Here is a 16,882-nt window from a genome sequence, read left to right as displayed (position 1 = left end):
GAACCAGTGTGTGTGTATACCTTACATGTATGCATAGAGACAGACAGACAGACAGAGACAGAGAGTGAAGCAGAGGGAGAGAAGGAGACTTCAAGGAATTGCTTTATGTGATGTGGGGATTTGCAAGTCCAAAAACCATGGGGTAGGCTGACAGACTGGACTCTCTTGGAAAGGAGTTGTTTCCATCTCTGCAGCCTTGAGACGAACTTCAGTTTTACTCTTAAGTTCTTTCAACTAATTGGATTAGATTCTTCCACATTATCATGGGTAATCTTTTTTACTTAAAGTCAACTAATTGTAGATATTAACCATGACTACAAAATACCTCCTCAGCAGTGCCTAGATTAGTGTTTGACTGAATAACTGGGTACTATAGCCTAGCCAAGTTGACAAATAAAACTAACCATCACAGGAAGCCTAAGGGAAGTTCCAAGGAGAATTTAAAAATCAGTATCTGCTTATGGAGATAATCAAATGCTGGCCTAGAGTTCATTTGAACTCTAAGAGAAAACATCTGTAAATTTAACAGGGCGATGGACTGGATTTGAGAAGAAAGCTAACATTTATTGAGTCCCTACTATGTGCTTCACCCTTGAGTCTTTATTTCATTTACTCACTTACAATAGTAGCTAAGTGATAGATCATATTAGCCCAATTTTACTAATGAGGAAGCTGAAGCTCGTGGAAGTTAAATAACTAGCCCAGAGACACAAAGTTAACGTGGCAGAGCTGGGATTCAAACCCAGGTGTGGATGAAGCAAAAACCACATTCTTTCTACAAAGCAAGAATCCTGCCCTATCTGCTTAATCCTTCTAGAAGTAGAGAATAATTCCCAGGTTCTTGTTTGGATCGTTTATTTTATTTTTGCGTTTGCATTTGTTTTTGTTTTCGAATAAATAAGTACTTCAATTTTAAGGAGTCAAGAGCTGAGGTTTCGGTGAAGCAAATAAACTTGCCCAAGGACACAGAGTTAAATCAACATAGAATGTGAACTAGAGGAAAGGTCTCCTGACAAGTAATGTAGGATTTTCCCCACTATGCTTGCCTTAAACTGTTCCTGTATTATGAATTCAGCCTCTCTGTCTTAAACCGTAAGCCGTTTGGGTTTTCTTTTTTTAGTTCAAACCTAGATTATTTTCTAGAGCTAATGCATTTCTTCAAATCCTCTTTTTGGAAACTGCCTTAATATTACAGCTACTTGACTGAAAGAGCAACAATAAAAAATACAGTATTAGCCATCCTCTGTTACTGTCCATTTATCTTTATCTGGATGATTTCAGCAACAAGACACGATTGATAATACAATAATAATATAATAAATGTCATGTGAAGGGAGTGGTGATATAATTAAGTCTGATTCTCTATCAGGGCGTCTTATCATTGAAAAAGTGTTTTACAGAAAGATCTTTTTTAATGCAGGGAATGCTTACGTCTCTCTCCTGTGGATTAAGCTTTGAATATTAAGGAGCATCATATTGCCCTTTATCCATTTGCAAGATATAATGATAATAATTTATCATTATCTTACTTTTATATAGTATTTTATACTTCTTGAATGCTTTCAAGTACATTATCTCAAAGACATCATTATACTTAGAAGTAATGTAGAACCATCTAGTACAGAATGGACTGAAATCTGACTCTGTTATGCTCCAGTGTAAGGGTCATGTCAGAAACCACATCAAGTGATGGACAGAGTTGGCTTCCAGGAGAGGTAGACTTGCTTTGTCAAAGATATGAAAGGAGCTGTCGGCAGAGATGGACAGGGTCCATCACAGGCTGTCTTTCAAAAGGAAACCAAGAGACATTCTAGAGGGAACCAGAAATCCTAAATCTCAGGTTCAAGTAGAATCAGGAGCCAAAGGAGGTAGCCAGATGTGGGGGGTTCAGGCATGGTATTGTTCAAGCAAATTTCACTGAACTATTTTCCTCTGCTGGTATCTTTCTCCAAATGCCATCTCAAAAACACCATCAGATTTCTATGTTTGTGACCGTGAACAAGATATTTAACCTTTTGGCTCCTTACTTTTCTTGAGTTACATTATAGGAATTTTTTTGAGGATGAATAATGCATTATATTAAAGATGCTACTGAATGTTAAATGGTCATCTTGTTATCTCTAGCATGAGGGGGAACAGTGATGTCAGATTTGGCTTTACAGAAATACATACTGTCATTTTGTTTAAGATAGTATTAAAATTGGTTTACAAATTCTGGGTGACTATCAACTGGCGATATGAAATGTTTTCTTATAAGTTTACTGGATAGTGAAAATAAGTCACCCATGGAATGAATATTTAGCTAGAGGAAACTTATAAAATAGAGAATACGAATGGATACAGTTGACTCCCGAATGAGGGAAAGGGCAGTAAATTACCTATTTTTTATCTTTAATTTTTTTGGTTGTTTATTTGGTTGAAACTATCTTATATTTTTCTTTCTCAGCTTTGACCTCGTAGCCATCGGCGGTATCTCTGTCATCTTAATCTTTGACCGATCACCTTTCCTATCTGAGAAAAGGACACTCTGGTTGCCTTGGAATCAATTTATTGTGGTGGAGAAGGTAACCATGCAGAGAGTTGTATCAGACCCACCATCCTGCGATATCTCCAACTTTATCAGCCCAAACCCTATTGTGCTTCCTTCACCACTCACATCATTTGGAGGGTCCTGTCCAGAGAGGGGAACTATTGTCCCTGAGCTGCAGGTAGGTACATTGGCCTTTGAATGCATAAAATCATCATATCCTGGGGTGGTCAACAACGTATAATGGCTAGATTCCTTTTTCTAGTAGTACTGCCAGCCCTATAATGTGCTGCCCTTCATTTGTCAAGAGAAATCTTCAAATATAGTCTCTCTGGCACACATTTGCAAGGTGATTGGCCAGGGCTGTCGGGCACTATCTGTGGCCATGAGACAAAGCGAGATGAAGTAGCTGTCATGAGAATTAAACCCCAAACCTTGACCTAGTGAACACTCTGCTCTAAAGAACAAAGCTAGCTGGCTAAATAGTGATAACAGTATAATCAATGAGGTGGGACCATTTGTTGTTCTGAAATTAAACCTTCTTAAGAAATCTAATTTTCTTCCATTGTCTAGTTTGCATCTATTGTCATTGTTCTTAGAAGTCATGACAACTCCTCTTGGTTAGCTGTGTTTAGTAAAGGGAGTTTTCAAGCCTATGGGTTTTGCTTAAAGCTTTGCTTTTGAGCGTTCAAGCCTTATAGTCGGAGGAAGACATATTTTTGAACCTTAATATTTTCAGATCCCTGAGAATTTTTCTTTATTGAGCACTTAATATTTTCATTTAAATATTAAGCCATTTAAACATCCATAGTACAATTCTCTTACCACATTATAGAAACGTTTTAATGATAGTTAAATGTGAAAGCCACCAAAATGGACTCATAGATGTACAAATCCAGAACTCAAGAAGTATACTCAAGAAGAGGTAAGGGCCAGCCCCAGTGGCCTAGTAGTTGAGTTCAGCATGCTCTGCTTCAGTGGCCTGGGTCCGGTTCCCAGGCATGGACCTACACTGCTCAGTTAGCAACCATGCTGTGCTGGCAGCCCACATACTGAAAAACAGAGGAAGACTGGCATGGATGTTAGCTCAGGACGAACCTTCCTCAGCAAAAAAAAAATGAAGAACAGGTAAATAGACATTCCAAGACTGAATTGTTTTTTCTTCTATCACAGCATCCTCACCAACTATTAGCAGTGCCCAGAGGGTACCACTTATGAAAGGCTCACAAAAAAAATAGTGCTCTGCAGGAAAAGGAGTTTGATGAGTTGCTATTTCTGTCTTTTCCATTGTTTTTCCTTAGAAACGAAGAAAAAACAAGACAGTATTTGAGTACATTTGCCTAGTACACCAATCCCTTCACAGATGTCATTAGGAAGTATGGCTCTCTTTCAACACGAAAGTTTTCAAACTGATCTAGGATTGCACGTTTCCGTAGAGAAATTAAATTCTAAGGTTGTAAATGTCGTGCTATCCTTCACCATTGTACTTCTGCCGTTATCTAGAAACACAGGGCCTATGTGCAGCTTTGGTATCAAATAGCTAATGTAGAGTGAGAAAAAATGGGCAAAAAATAGACAAAAGGGATCCCTGCCCTCAGAAAGAGAAGAATGACAATATGAAATGCCAGATGTTTGACAGTCAGTTCTACTATGTGTACTAGTTTGGAAAAGGAAGAAAAGACGTTTTGAGCTAGAAATGAATGAAGGCTCAAAAATATCCACACTATCCATGTCACCTTAAATGTATTGAACAGGATGGACTCTTTCTTCAGCTGTATTTTGAAAGTTGAAGTTGAAAGGCACAGAACACAAGATTTAGTTTAAGTGACCACTTTTGGTTGTTTAACTCCATCTGCACTGATAAACAAATACATAATAGCAATTAATTAAAGAAGCCAAGTAGTATTTTCACTCTGGGACAAACGTTTAGTATAGAATTTGCAGAGGAGTTAATGGGAGTTATTTGCTTCTCAGTCACAAGTGCCAACTTGGAAAAACTTGCTCGCATCTATTGGTATATCCAGGCACAGAGAAATATGTAAGCAAAATTTGATTAAAAATTTGGCCCTTGGTGTCATTCCAAACCTCCAAAGAAGACAAGTTTGATGGCATCAGTAAAGATTAATTCTAGAAAATCCATAATCTCTGTCATAAAATATCACTTGCTGGGCCTGCTTCCGGAGTCCTTCCTCTTAGAAAACCTAGCCTGAATGAGGATTACAGCAATGGTTTTGTGATATATGACAATACACAAAACAAGATTTTGTGTATGTATATATAAGAAAAAGATTCCTTAAAGAGCCCATAGCGCTGAAATGCTTGACATTCAGCAGTGTGATCTTTTCCAACTTCTAGTAAGCAATTTTTGAAACACTGCTGAAAAACTGAAGTTGTTCTTTTCACAGTCTTTCCTGGCAGGGAAAAAAGGAGAGCAGTCCTCAGGGCTGGCTGGATGTCTTGTCCCTCTGCAGATTCGGTACAAAATTTGAAACCTATGGTCACGCAGCCTCACAAAGATTCTAGAACAATTGACTTGCCATCTATAGATCCCTTTAAGCTCTCTCCTTTGGTGTGTTTCTAAGACAACAAAGCATGCAGTATCCTCATCTACCTGTAAACATTGGTAAGAGCCAATTTGGCTTTTTTTCTTTCAGGTTGTACAGGAGGAGATCCCCATTCCTTCCAGCTTTGTGAGGCTAAGTTACCTGAGCAGCCGCACCCCCGGGTATAAAACCCTGCTACGGATCCTTCTGACACATTCAACCATTCCCATGGGGATGATAAAAGTACACCTCACAGTAGCTGTGGAAGGGCGACTCACACAGAAGTGGTTTCCTGCTGCAGTTAATCTCGTCTACACATTTGCTTGGAACAAGACCGACATCTACGGACAGAAGGTTTGGGGCCTGGCAGAGGCTTTGGGTATGTTGAAACAATTCTATGTAAACAGCAGTATTCTGTTCACAAAACAGAAAGTACTAGCTGCATATTAATTTGTATTTGGAATAATTAGGGATTTTCTTCTATTTAAAGGATCTACGGCATTTTTAAACATTCCCTTTGCGCCTGTTTAGATTTCCCTTTTGACACATTTTTGCTTCAGAATGATTTTAGTTCCCCTTTCACGGTGACTGCATGCCAGTGGAATCATGCACTATCTGACTTGTAACTGTCTCCAGAGCTGAATATTGCCTTCTAACTGTGACCTTTGGTGTGGCGTTCTTTGGGCCATGTTTTTGGATTTGACATTTAGGCTGTCATTTCCACTTAGAAACTACAAAATTTTAACTTATAAGGATCTGCACTTATTATCTTTTATGTCTAAGATGGTTAAACTCCATTAACTTGTTACTTTGGTAGGTTAAATAAAAAAATCACCCTGCCTCCCTAGTCCTTTTGATTTTCTGTTATCTCAAGGCTTAAAACCTAGAATCTTATAGATAGCAGGGACCTTAAGAGGTCCTTCGGGCCTATAGTTTTCAGATATTTAATTCTTTCAGACAAATGACATTTTTAGAAAATGAGACTGAGACAGCTTTGCCAACTTTTTATTTTGCCAAGTAAGAATATTTTAAAAAGGAAAAAAACCCCTACAATCTACTATTGCCTGCCGCTACCATAATTTCATAAAGGAGGGGTACTTTAACACTAAAAAAAGGAATAGTCTGTCTTGAGAAATAACAGTAAGCAGTCTAATACTGACACACAGACAGACAGACACACACACACACACACATACACACACACCCCACTGTCTCTTTCTCTCACTCTGTAGGAAACAGCAAAAACTTCCTAAGGGACCTGACACAGGTCTGTGGAACCGCAGCTGGCAGCCATTGGTTCTTGTCCCTTCAGGCGGTACCTCATGGAAACCACCCTTGGACAGATGCGAAGACTATTTTTAAAGTTCTCTAGAGGAGATGTTTTCATATCGTCCCTTGGAAGTGTCTATCATGATACCACTTCCATATAACTGACCTATATTTCTTAGACTACAGTGTATCAATTTCTTCTCTTTCTTTCCAGAGGAAAATATATAGAGCGGGGAAAAAAAAAGACTGGGTGACTCTTCTTTTCCAAGGAGACATTCATATATTTAAATAATTAATTCATCTCTGTTGAACTTTATTAGAATACAAGAAACATACAGCAGTTCAGATTTCCTCAATTAGTGGGGAATTATTGTAAAGACACATGGGAAAGTAAGAAAGAACAAGAAAAGGCATCGGCAGCCTCACAAGGAAGCCTCACCAAACTGCAGCCTTGCCCAAGATACCTCATAGTTCTAAAAAGCCAGCATCGGCTCTGTCAACTTAGCCATGGCTCTAGTTGCCCCCTCTGGAGCAAGAGTCCACTGCTTCCCACAATGGTGACTCCGCCATATTGATAACTAAGCTCATCACTTCTCCTGCCATACTAACTACCCTCCTTTACTCTCAGCTCTTCAAACCCCACAGCCTGGTGATTTGCTCTGTATCTTGCATTCAGATTCCTCATAAAGAGAATATCAGATTGTGTCAGCCAGTCACCATACAGTAGAGAACACTCCTATAAGGCAGAGCTTTACCGTTAGACTGACTACCACCGAGGTTGCTGGTCAGCCTGTGGAGTCCTGCGCAATCCCTATTCCAGTGAGTGTAGTGGTTGAGAGAACAACTGTGGAGTCAGACTCCCTCCTAGGGTTCAGATCATCCCCTCTCTATTTACTAGCTGTGCAACATCAGGTAAATTACTTAATCTCCAACTTCCACAGTTTCTCCATCTATAAAATGGGTGTCATAAAGAGAAGGTTACTCCTAGGTTATTATGATATGAGGATTAAATGATGTGAGTAATGTAAAGTGCTTCACTCATGGTAAGCACTCAACAAATGTTGGCTATTGGTATTGTTTTTTTCAATTTTGCTGTCAACAGTGTATTGGGATCACAAGGTATAAAGCATGGAGCCCATGCGGGTGTTCATTGCCTCAGCTTCTCTAAGAAGGGAGCTGTGGGTATAATATAACAGATAGGCCCTCTATGTTAGTTATTCTCCATTTGCCCTCCCTGCCTGCCCTGCCCCACACACAATCTCTTCCCTGTCCTTCTCTGTGCTCTGAGAGCCTGGCTTCTGGGCCGCATTGCCTGGACTCCTTTGCTATCTGGCTTCCCTTTTGATTTGGTCAATGGGTGGCACTATCCAGAGTCTGCAGCGTGGAGTGAAAAAGAGGTCAGGGTGTTTATCCCTCTCCCTGCTTCACTGCAGTCCTGGCGGTGACTACATTAGAAGGTGGCCGCTTCTGTCAAGTAGCCCCCCCAAATCCCCAAATCTCTCTCTGGCCTTCTGTATCATCCTTCCCTCGCCTTGCCCCTGCAAGCCAGGAAGGCTTCCCAGTGTTGCCAGTCCCTGGGTGGGTCATCATCCTTGTCAATTCCCTTAACCCTGCTCATGCCTCTGTAAATAGCTCCTTCATTCAGTTCTCTGCAGTGAATACTTGTGAGTGTGACATCTGAGTCCGGCTGGGGCCCTGATTGATGCGTGTTCAAAGCCTCGTATTCTCTTCTCTAGGATATTATCCTAGAGCCTTTGCTTCACTAGAATAATCTAAAATTCCTTTAACAGTTCTCCATAGGACTTTGTTTTCCAATTCTTTGTGACCCTCCTTAGAACCCCTGCCAAACTGTTAGTTTTTTGTTTTGGGAGTTTTTTTTTACTTTTTTCTTAAGTCGTGACACTTAACAATTTACCCAATATTCTGATGAAGAACTGACCAGGACGGTATCTTGTAGTCATTTCTTGCTAAGGTTCACATAAATGCAATTCAATCTTACTTTTTTTTTAAATAACAGCTTTATTGAGGTATAATTCACTTGCCATAAAGTTCACCCACTTAAAGTATATAATTCAGTGGGTTTTAGTACTTTTACAGGGTTATACAACCATCGCCAACATCTAATTCCAGAACATTTTCATCATCACCCCACAAAGTAACCCCGCTAACAGTCGCTCTTCACTCCTCCTCCCCTCCAGGCCCTGGAAACCACCAATCTACTTTCTATCTCCATGGATTTACCTATTCTGAATATTTTAAACAAATAGAGTCATACGATATGTGGTCTTTTGTATCTGGCTTCTTTCACACGGCATAGTGTTTCCAAAGTTCATTCATGTCATAGCGTGTATCAGTACTTCGTTCCTTTTTATGACTGAATAATATTGTATTGTGTGAATACACGACATTTTGTTTGTCCATTCATCAACCAGTGGATGTTTGAGTTGTTTCCACCTTTTGGCTATTGTGGATAGTGCTGCTATGAACACTTGTATTCAAGTATTTCTTTGGATATCTGTTTTCAGTTCTTTCAGGAATATACCTGGAAGTGGAATTGTTGGGTCATATGGTAATTCTGTTTGACTTGTGGAGGAAACACCAAACTGTTCTCCACAGTGGCTGCACCATTTTATCAACCTCACTTTATGTCTAAATATGTTATATCTCTTCCTTTTAAATACCTCTAGTGCTAAAGATTCTAAAATTGTCTCCTTGTGGTTAAGCACTCTTAATGACTTAGCTTCTAATATGTCCATGGATGATTGAATAAACAACTCAAACATGAAGAAAAGCAAAGACTTTCTAGTATACACCCCCGTGATGAAGCCTGCACTCCTATAGTTTTCCTGTGGGTGTTGGTTTACTTCCTATTTCTACGATTATGTTCCTGGTTGAAACTTCCTCAAACATTCTGACTATAATATGGCCTTAATTAAAATGCTAAAATATGTGTTGTTGGTTCCTTTTTAAAGCTAATAACAGTAATAAAAGCAAGAAACAATTGACCCACTCAGAAATATCCAAAGAGAGAAGAAGAAAAATGTTCCTCGTGGTGTTTTATGTGCACTTAAGGGACAGATTTTTGTGGGGTAGCAAAAGAAAACTGGCAAGGATCCCAAGGAAAAGAGCCAAAATAATTTTAAGTGTGGTACCTAAGATGGAATATGGATTACTCTCCTTGTAGGAAATGTCCCTGATATCTTAATCATGGTTAAAGGGATTTTATTTGCTACCTAGTCCCCATTACCATCTCCATGGAGAGTCAGAGAACTTTCTTGACAGTGGTAAAGCATTAGAACAGGTGGTAGAATAACTTGGAGAATCTACTTCTCTGAAGATGGATTGTGAGCACCTTCAGAATACAACGGGCAATAAATTGTTCAGGTGATGAATGAATGGGAACAAAGGGATGTTACCATTGAGCTCATACCTTAATAGATACAAATGAATCTAAACAAACAAAGAAGAAAGCATTTAGTTGTACTCCTAGCCATATTTTATAATCACTTAATGGATGTGAGACGAAAGAGACTAAATTTTGCACCAGATATTAACAATGGTGCTATATGTGACACTTCTCAGGTTTGCTTCAGATTCAGAAAGCTTAGTGTAGCCTTTTGGTAGGCAGAAGAATAGCCACCACCCGCTTCAAAGATGTTCGTCCCTGGAACTTGTGAACATATTCTGTTACATGGCAAAAGATAAGTAAGGTTACAAATAGCTGACCTTGAGATGGGATGATTATCCTGGATTATCTGGGTGGGCCCAATGTCATCGCGAGATTCCTTAAAAGTGGAAGAGAGAGGCAGAAGGGAAGGTCAGAGTTAGAGGAAAATATAACTATCAAAGAAAGGCACAGCAAGATGCGACATTGCTGGCTTTGAAGATGGGGGAAGAGAGCCAGGAAGCAAAGAATGTGGGCCTCTAGAAGCTGGAAAAGTCAGGGAAATGGATTTTCCCTTAGAGTCTCTGGCCTGCTGCCACCTTGATTTTAGTTCAGTGAGACCCATTTCAGACTTCTGACCTCCTTAACTGTAAGATGATAAATCTGTCTTGTTTGAAGCCTTTAAGTTTGTGGTAATTTGTTACAACAGCAATAGGAAGCAAACCTTGACCAGTGTTCATACAGTCTGAGTTATTGCAAGGATTTTGGTTAAAACTATGGCTGGAAAGGTCTCCCACTCTTCTTCCTCCCCATGCCACTTAAATACGAACCTCTGCCCCCCCATTTCTGGGTGATAGAGAAAGAGGAGGTCAGAGTTAAACAGGCTGAGATTGAAGTGATGGCGAATATCTAAGTTGAGATGTGGGATTCTTGTTTCCCACATAGCTCAGCTGTGGGGAACTGGTATGATCTCTAAGGGCTAGAGTGTTGCCAAAGAAGAATAGATTGTTGAGAGACAACCAAAATGAGAAAAAGGGTGCTTGAGATCCTAGGATATCCCACCATTTTTCACCATTTTTTTGTAATGAAACAGACTTTGCAACTGGAGGTGTAATACCAAAGTGAATAAATTACCAGCAGAGGTTGTGTAAACTACTTCCTTGGAGAAGTATCAATGGCAACTGATAAGATTGATCAATCCAAGTACAATATTGATCAAGTGGAAGAAGAGTAAAACCACCTGCAGGGCTGCAGTACAAAAACCACAATCACTAGTTCATCTGACGTAGGATTTTGTTGTCTGATACACAGACAAGACTCCCCTGCTGAAAACTCCATGTGAGCATTTGAAATAATTTGGCCTTAAGACTTTATTCTCTGGCACTAAATAAGGTGTGATGTCTGGAAATCATTGTATATTATTTAGTTTCTTTCCCAACTCTGCTGCTTGCAAAATAATGCAAAAAAAAAAAATCATTATTGTTAAGTTCACAATGTTGTTAAAATTCTAGAGACGGCTTATTTAATTTGACAAACTGGCTTGTTCAGGGGCTCTGATCTGCATCCATTATATGAATTTTGTCAAAGTAATTCCCTATGTCCGCCTGTGTCCGCATACATTATCAATATGTAATGATGCATTCTGCCTGGTCTTCATTTTAATTAAATTAAATTGCAGCGGTTTGAAGTCCTGGAAGTTCAGGAAATCAGCCATCTGCCTTTAGTAGCACTGCTATAAACAATTCTATTTTTCTTCAAGGTTATTGGCAACAACAATTGCATAATTATTTAGTACAGTAGTTTGGCAAGAAAGAGTGGTGTTTCAGGGAGAACTAGACTTCCTAAAGGTTCACGACGCATAGGAGTCTGTGTAAATTGTGTTAGAGGGAAACAGGAGAACATTAATAGTAATAGGTGCTAAGCTATGGTTGCTTTGTGCACACAAAACATCCCCGAGAACGATGCTTTAGTGTTCATAAATTTCCCTTCAGTAAAACCTAAGCAGGCTGGGCAGCCACCAAAATAGCATCCACTGAATATTTTAATAATAAATGGGTAGTGCTTTACAATTTGCAAGGTACTTTCACATACTTCATCTCATTTTAACCCTTCTAACTTTCCTGCCTGGCAGGCATGGCATGATTAATATGATCTTCATTTTACAGAGGGGGAAACTGAGGTTCAGAAAGAGCAAGTGACTTGCCTAAAGTCCTGTCCAGAGCTAGGATTCCCACTCGGGTCTCCCAGTCCTGAGTTCTGTATGCCTTTCACCACTGACTCTCTTCACTAAAGTAACCAACCCACCTTACCGAGTACACAATTCAACGCCCCAGTGGCTTTCTGTCAAAGAAGCTGGCAGAGATAATAATCTTTCATCATTTCTCTCCACTCATGAATTCATAATCGTTAACTGAGAGCACGGCTGTTTTATCCATTCAGCTTTATAGGCACAGCACCAAGGATATGAGTTTTTCAAGGATCTACAAAAATGTTTGCAACATGAAAAATAAATTTATTAGCACCAAAAGAACCTCAGAAAATCAACATTAATAAGTGCTTAAACAAATATCTGCAAAATGGAGCATTATGTCAGCTGCAACTCAATTTTCAGACTTACATATGAAATATGTTTAATGTTAGATATGGGTTGTGGGTTGTATCCATTTTAATATGTCTGATAAGATGTAAGATGGGACCTCCAAAAGTAAGAGTGCCTGGAGCTTACCGGGGTTTTTAAATGACCCTGAGTGATAGTCTGGTAAGCAAGCAGTGTGTGCCCACTTCGAACTGCTGGTCACACCCATTAGTAGATTATGAAATCCATTTGATGAGTCACACAGTATTTTCTTTAACGGAATAAAAGTGAACCTAATAGAATAGAATACAAATTTTCAGAATGTAAAGCTATTAAGAGAGTATTGTTTTGGAAAACTCTGTTTCAATTATATGTGTGTGTACGTGTATCTATCTCCCCATGGGTCACAATTAAATGACTTTCAGGCATAAGCATTTGACAGTCTTTGGTAAGATGATATAGTCAAGAGACAGAAGCATTAAATGATTTACCAAACCATACGACTTATTTTCTAAATCAGCATTTAGGACTGTTCTTGCCTCCCAGTCTCCTCTACCAATCCATCTCAGAGCATTATGGAGATATCTCTTCAAGATTGGGTGACCATACAATTTATCATTCAAACTAAGATGCTCATGAGAGTAAAAGGGAATGCTGTTAATAATAACATAACTGGATACTGTTTTTGGCCAACCGAGATACACGATCCTTCTACTTCAAGACTATCTCTAGCTTCCAATCCTTCTCTCTTAAATTCAGGGCAAATAAAAGGTTATTTATTTAGCACTTCCGAATTTTGAATTTTTCCCTGAAGAGTTGTGATCTAGCATAGTGGAAAAAAGCACTTTGCTAAAAAATCACTGGGTTTGAGCTCTGCTTCTGCCATTTACTAGCCAGATGACCTTGGACTAGTCACTGCACCTCTCTGCGTCTATCATCTTATCTATCAAATGGGAGTATATATATCTTCCTCGTGAGTTTTTGTGAGTCTTCAAATTAGATAATATACACAAAATTGTATTTAACTTTTACGTGTTATGCAAATGTAAGGTGATATAATTTTAAGGAGGCTATGGATAAAAGTTCCAGAAGGTAGGTAACCCTTCAGAGTATGGCCTCTCTCACATGACAGGTTATCCTGGCCTGGGTAATATCTGCTGTATCCGCACCGCTTAGCAGGTCACTTGCCTGCCACACAGAGCAGCCCAGGGAAGGTTTGCTGAGTCATTAAACAGCAGCACCTTTCTTTCAATTACAATATTGCATCCCTTTTACTCATCACATTGTTTCAAAGGATAACAAGTCCATTTTCAAGGTGAATCTATTTTCTAAAATCTCCCCAAAGAAAAATGCCTAAACACTGCTAGAGGATACTAGTCTTGTTTTGTTTTGTACTGGATCGGGGAGAAGGGGAAGGGGTTGTTCTGCATCAGTTTTTGATTCACTAGAGAGAAACTGACTCTCTAGCCATCCTGACCTTCTTTAAATCCCCCGAGACACCAAGCCTCAAAACCCTACACAGATGCTGCTGTCTCTGCCCAGACTGCTCTTCCCTAGACTCCAGGAGATAAACCCCTTCTGCATCAAGAGGCTTTTCCTTGCCTCCCCATTCCAACTTAAATTCCCTTGTTACAATCTCTCGTAATAACTCCACATTTTTCCATCATAACATTTATTACAATTTGTGTGTGTGTGTGTGTGTTATTTGTTTTGTATTTGGTTCTCTGACTTGAAGGTGAGCTCCACTGGGCAGAGGGGTGCTATCTTGTTCTATCTTGTTCATCCTCACATCCCCAGCACCTGACAATGGCAGGTCCCCATTAAATATGGCATATTTGTTGAATGACTGAACGAACAAATGAATAAGGACAGGGGCTAAGGTTGACCTGCCCAGGGAGAGGAGGGTAGTACCCAAGCACCCAAAGGCCCTCACAAATGTGGGTGTGAGCCAGTAAATAACCCTGCCTTAAGTGGCACATAGGTCATCCAGATTCCAGGTTTGCTTTTCTGCAGCTATGCTCAGACAAAGCAGCCAGAAAAAAATCTCCTAATACTAGGTTTTGGTGTACAAGACCTCTTGGCAAAAGCATTGTGTGGCTACCTCACTCCTAGATGCTTTTTACTTTTCCTACCTGTACTTTCTCTTCATCCAGCTGCCTCACTTTTAGCACTGTCATGTTTAAACCTTATTTTTGTAAACTGGTAGAGGACAGATCCTACCTAAAATATTACCAAATCAAGTCCAGTGATTCATTTAAAAGATCATAACATTATAACCAAATAGAATTTGTTTTAGGAACACTGAGATGGTTCAACATTAGGAAACCTATTGCAGTAATTCACCACCCTACTAGATTAAAAGAGGAAACTATGTGAATATCTCCATAAGTGCTGAAAGACACTTGATAAAAATTCATCACCTGATTCTGACACTCTTGGTAAGCCAGGAAAATAGATACATAAACAAAGCATTTCAGGCCACTGGGCAATGTGTCAAATTGAGAAGCCTCTGGAGTCATCCTATCATATGATAAATCACTAGAAAATAGGAAAAGGTAGAAGAAGTTCTGGGAACAGGTGCCTCTTCTCAATAGATAACATTTTATCTATATAGCCTTGGTCTCTTGCTGCCATGGCCTTCATTTGGTTCCTTAAGTCTCCTGTCTTTTGTTCTTGTTGTTTTGCATTGATCTACCATTTTAAAAGAGTGAGAAATATTTAGAGTTCTATTTAGTGATTCTTTTTCAATAAGAAGGTTTTGATTCTGTTGTTAGTTACCTTTTAAATGTCATGAAATTATTTTTAGATGTTCCTTGAGTTCATGAAGCTAACATGTAAATTTCTCACTCTGAATATCAGACTACTTTTAATTATATATTGCCTTCATAAATGCATCCATTATGAATTCTGAAGCCTTAACCTGAAACTGTTGAAAATCATCTGCTTAATCTTGTTATATTTTGCACATCAGCTTCACTGCATGGCATCTTTACCATGGCGATTTTATGTCAATCTGCTATCCCAGCCCTTATGGAGGAATGTCATAGTCACTTAATTGGGCATGAGGGGCACTGTGGCCCTCAGCCTTCTTGTAATCCCCACATCATACAAATGCTGCTCCTCTGATAAGTAGAATGAGCATTCAGTTATTTTTTCCAATGTCAAATGCCTTTGGGGGAGCAAGCTGTAGTCTTTCTTTATAAGCTGGAATGATAAAGTCTTCTTTATAAGACAGTGTAATATGTGCAAGATGACTAACAGTGAAATCAGAGGTGCAATCCTGTGACCAGAGGACAGAGTTCTCTGCAAAAGTAACAAACCTATCTTGACAACCAATGGCTCTTGGTTAAGGAACATCCCATTAATATCTCTCTGTGGAGGTGAGGGAGAGAATTCAGGAAGACAGAAATCCAGACAGAATTAAGGGTGTCACAAGGGAGGCAGTCAAGTGGTCCAGAGAAAGTATTCTGCCATATTAATTGCTCTCTTCTCAACTGCCTTCCCAATATATACACACCAGCATGGGACCACTAGACCAGCGCCTGGGCAGTATAGTCGGGACCCCCCCTTCCTCACCTATCTCAACTCACTACCAGACTAGTCTATCTTCTACAGCTCCTTTAAAATGTTGCTGAATAATTATTTTTTCCTTCCTCTTACACGATTCTTCCTAGTCGCCACTCCAGAGTGCCAGAGGCTGAATTCATGGCCTATGCTATGCTGATGATCAGATGTGATAGGCAACAGGTCACCTGGGAAATGGCAGTGGTCCACTCCGCTTTTTTAGCTGAGACTCAGCTGTCACGGCACCACGCAGAGTATAATGTCAGGGCTCAGCATTTTCAGTGCCAGCCACTGAGTAGCCCCTTTTTCCCCCATATTTAACTACATAAAAAAGAGTAGGTGTTTAGTGCATTACAGTCTACCTCCATGAGAGGAGGTCTAGCATTGGTTGCTACTGTATTTGCCAGTTCCCTGTGCATTTGGAGAGCAGCTCAACTCCGTGGGGTGAAACGTCTGCTTTCTCATAAGCCGATTGCAAGTTCCAGGATTATGTTAAAGTGGGCTGCTGTCAGAAAGAATCCTTGCCTTGTTACTCTGAGCAAGGAGCCACATACAAAAATACCCTGACACACAGCCATTCTCATTAAAGTCAGTTGGAATTTTGGACAAGTCTTAAGTATAAATTATAACTTTATTAGCTCATAGAGTTTTCTCAGGAGTTAGTAAATCTAATAAAAATTAGAGGGAACTTATTAAGTGCCTGCCTTGTTGCTATTTGCTATGGTTAGGGGAAAAAAGTAATATAATTGCGGGGTTTGCAGCCAACGCACTTTTTTGTTGTGGACTAGAGAGCAATTCAGAGAGCAGATATGAGGAGGTGAAAAGAGTATGTCTCATTACCATTGCACTGAGAACACTTTAATTGATACTTTAGATAAGCGTTTCCTGCTACAGAGTTGGGAGGATCTTTAACTGTTACTGAGAGGGAAAAATCAGGCTCCAAACCACCATCGGAGGTCACCAGGGCACACTACTTATTTGCAAAACTGCACAATCACTTTCCGGAGCAGGGATTCTGG

The 16,882-nt window shown here is 39.7% G+C and overlaps 1 protein-coding gene across 2 annotated transcripts in view; it reads left to right on the top strand.

The window, feature by feature from the left end:
- Nucleotides 1-16,882, top strand: part of TENM1 (teneurin transmembrane protein 1) — a 735,241-nt gene that overhangs the window by 595,015 nt on the left and 123,344 nt on the right. For both annotated transcript variants that reach the window (XM_023633984.2, XM_023633980.2), the window contains 2 exons: nt 2,447-2,708; nt 5,182-5,449. In XM_023633984.2, coding sequence (XP_023489752.1) covers nt 2,447-2,708; nt 5,182-5,449 — 530 coding nt within the window. The remainder of the gene's footprint in view (nt 1-2,446; nt 2,709-5,181; nt 5,450-16,882) is intronic.

Source organism: Equus caballus, chromosome X (genome assembly GCF_041296265.1).
Source record: "Equus caballus isolate H_3958 breed thoroughbred chromosome X, TB-T2T, whole genome shotgun sequence".
Lineage (NCBI taxonomy): Eukaryota > Metazoa > Chordata > Mammalia > Perissodactyla > Equidae > Equus > Equus caballus.
The sequence above is the reverse complement of the archived record's forward strand: the minus strand, read 5'-3'. Positions and strand labels throughout refer to the sequence as shown.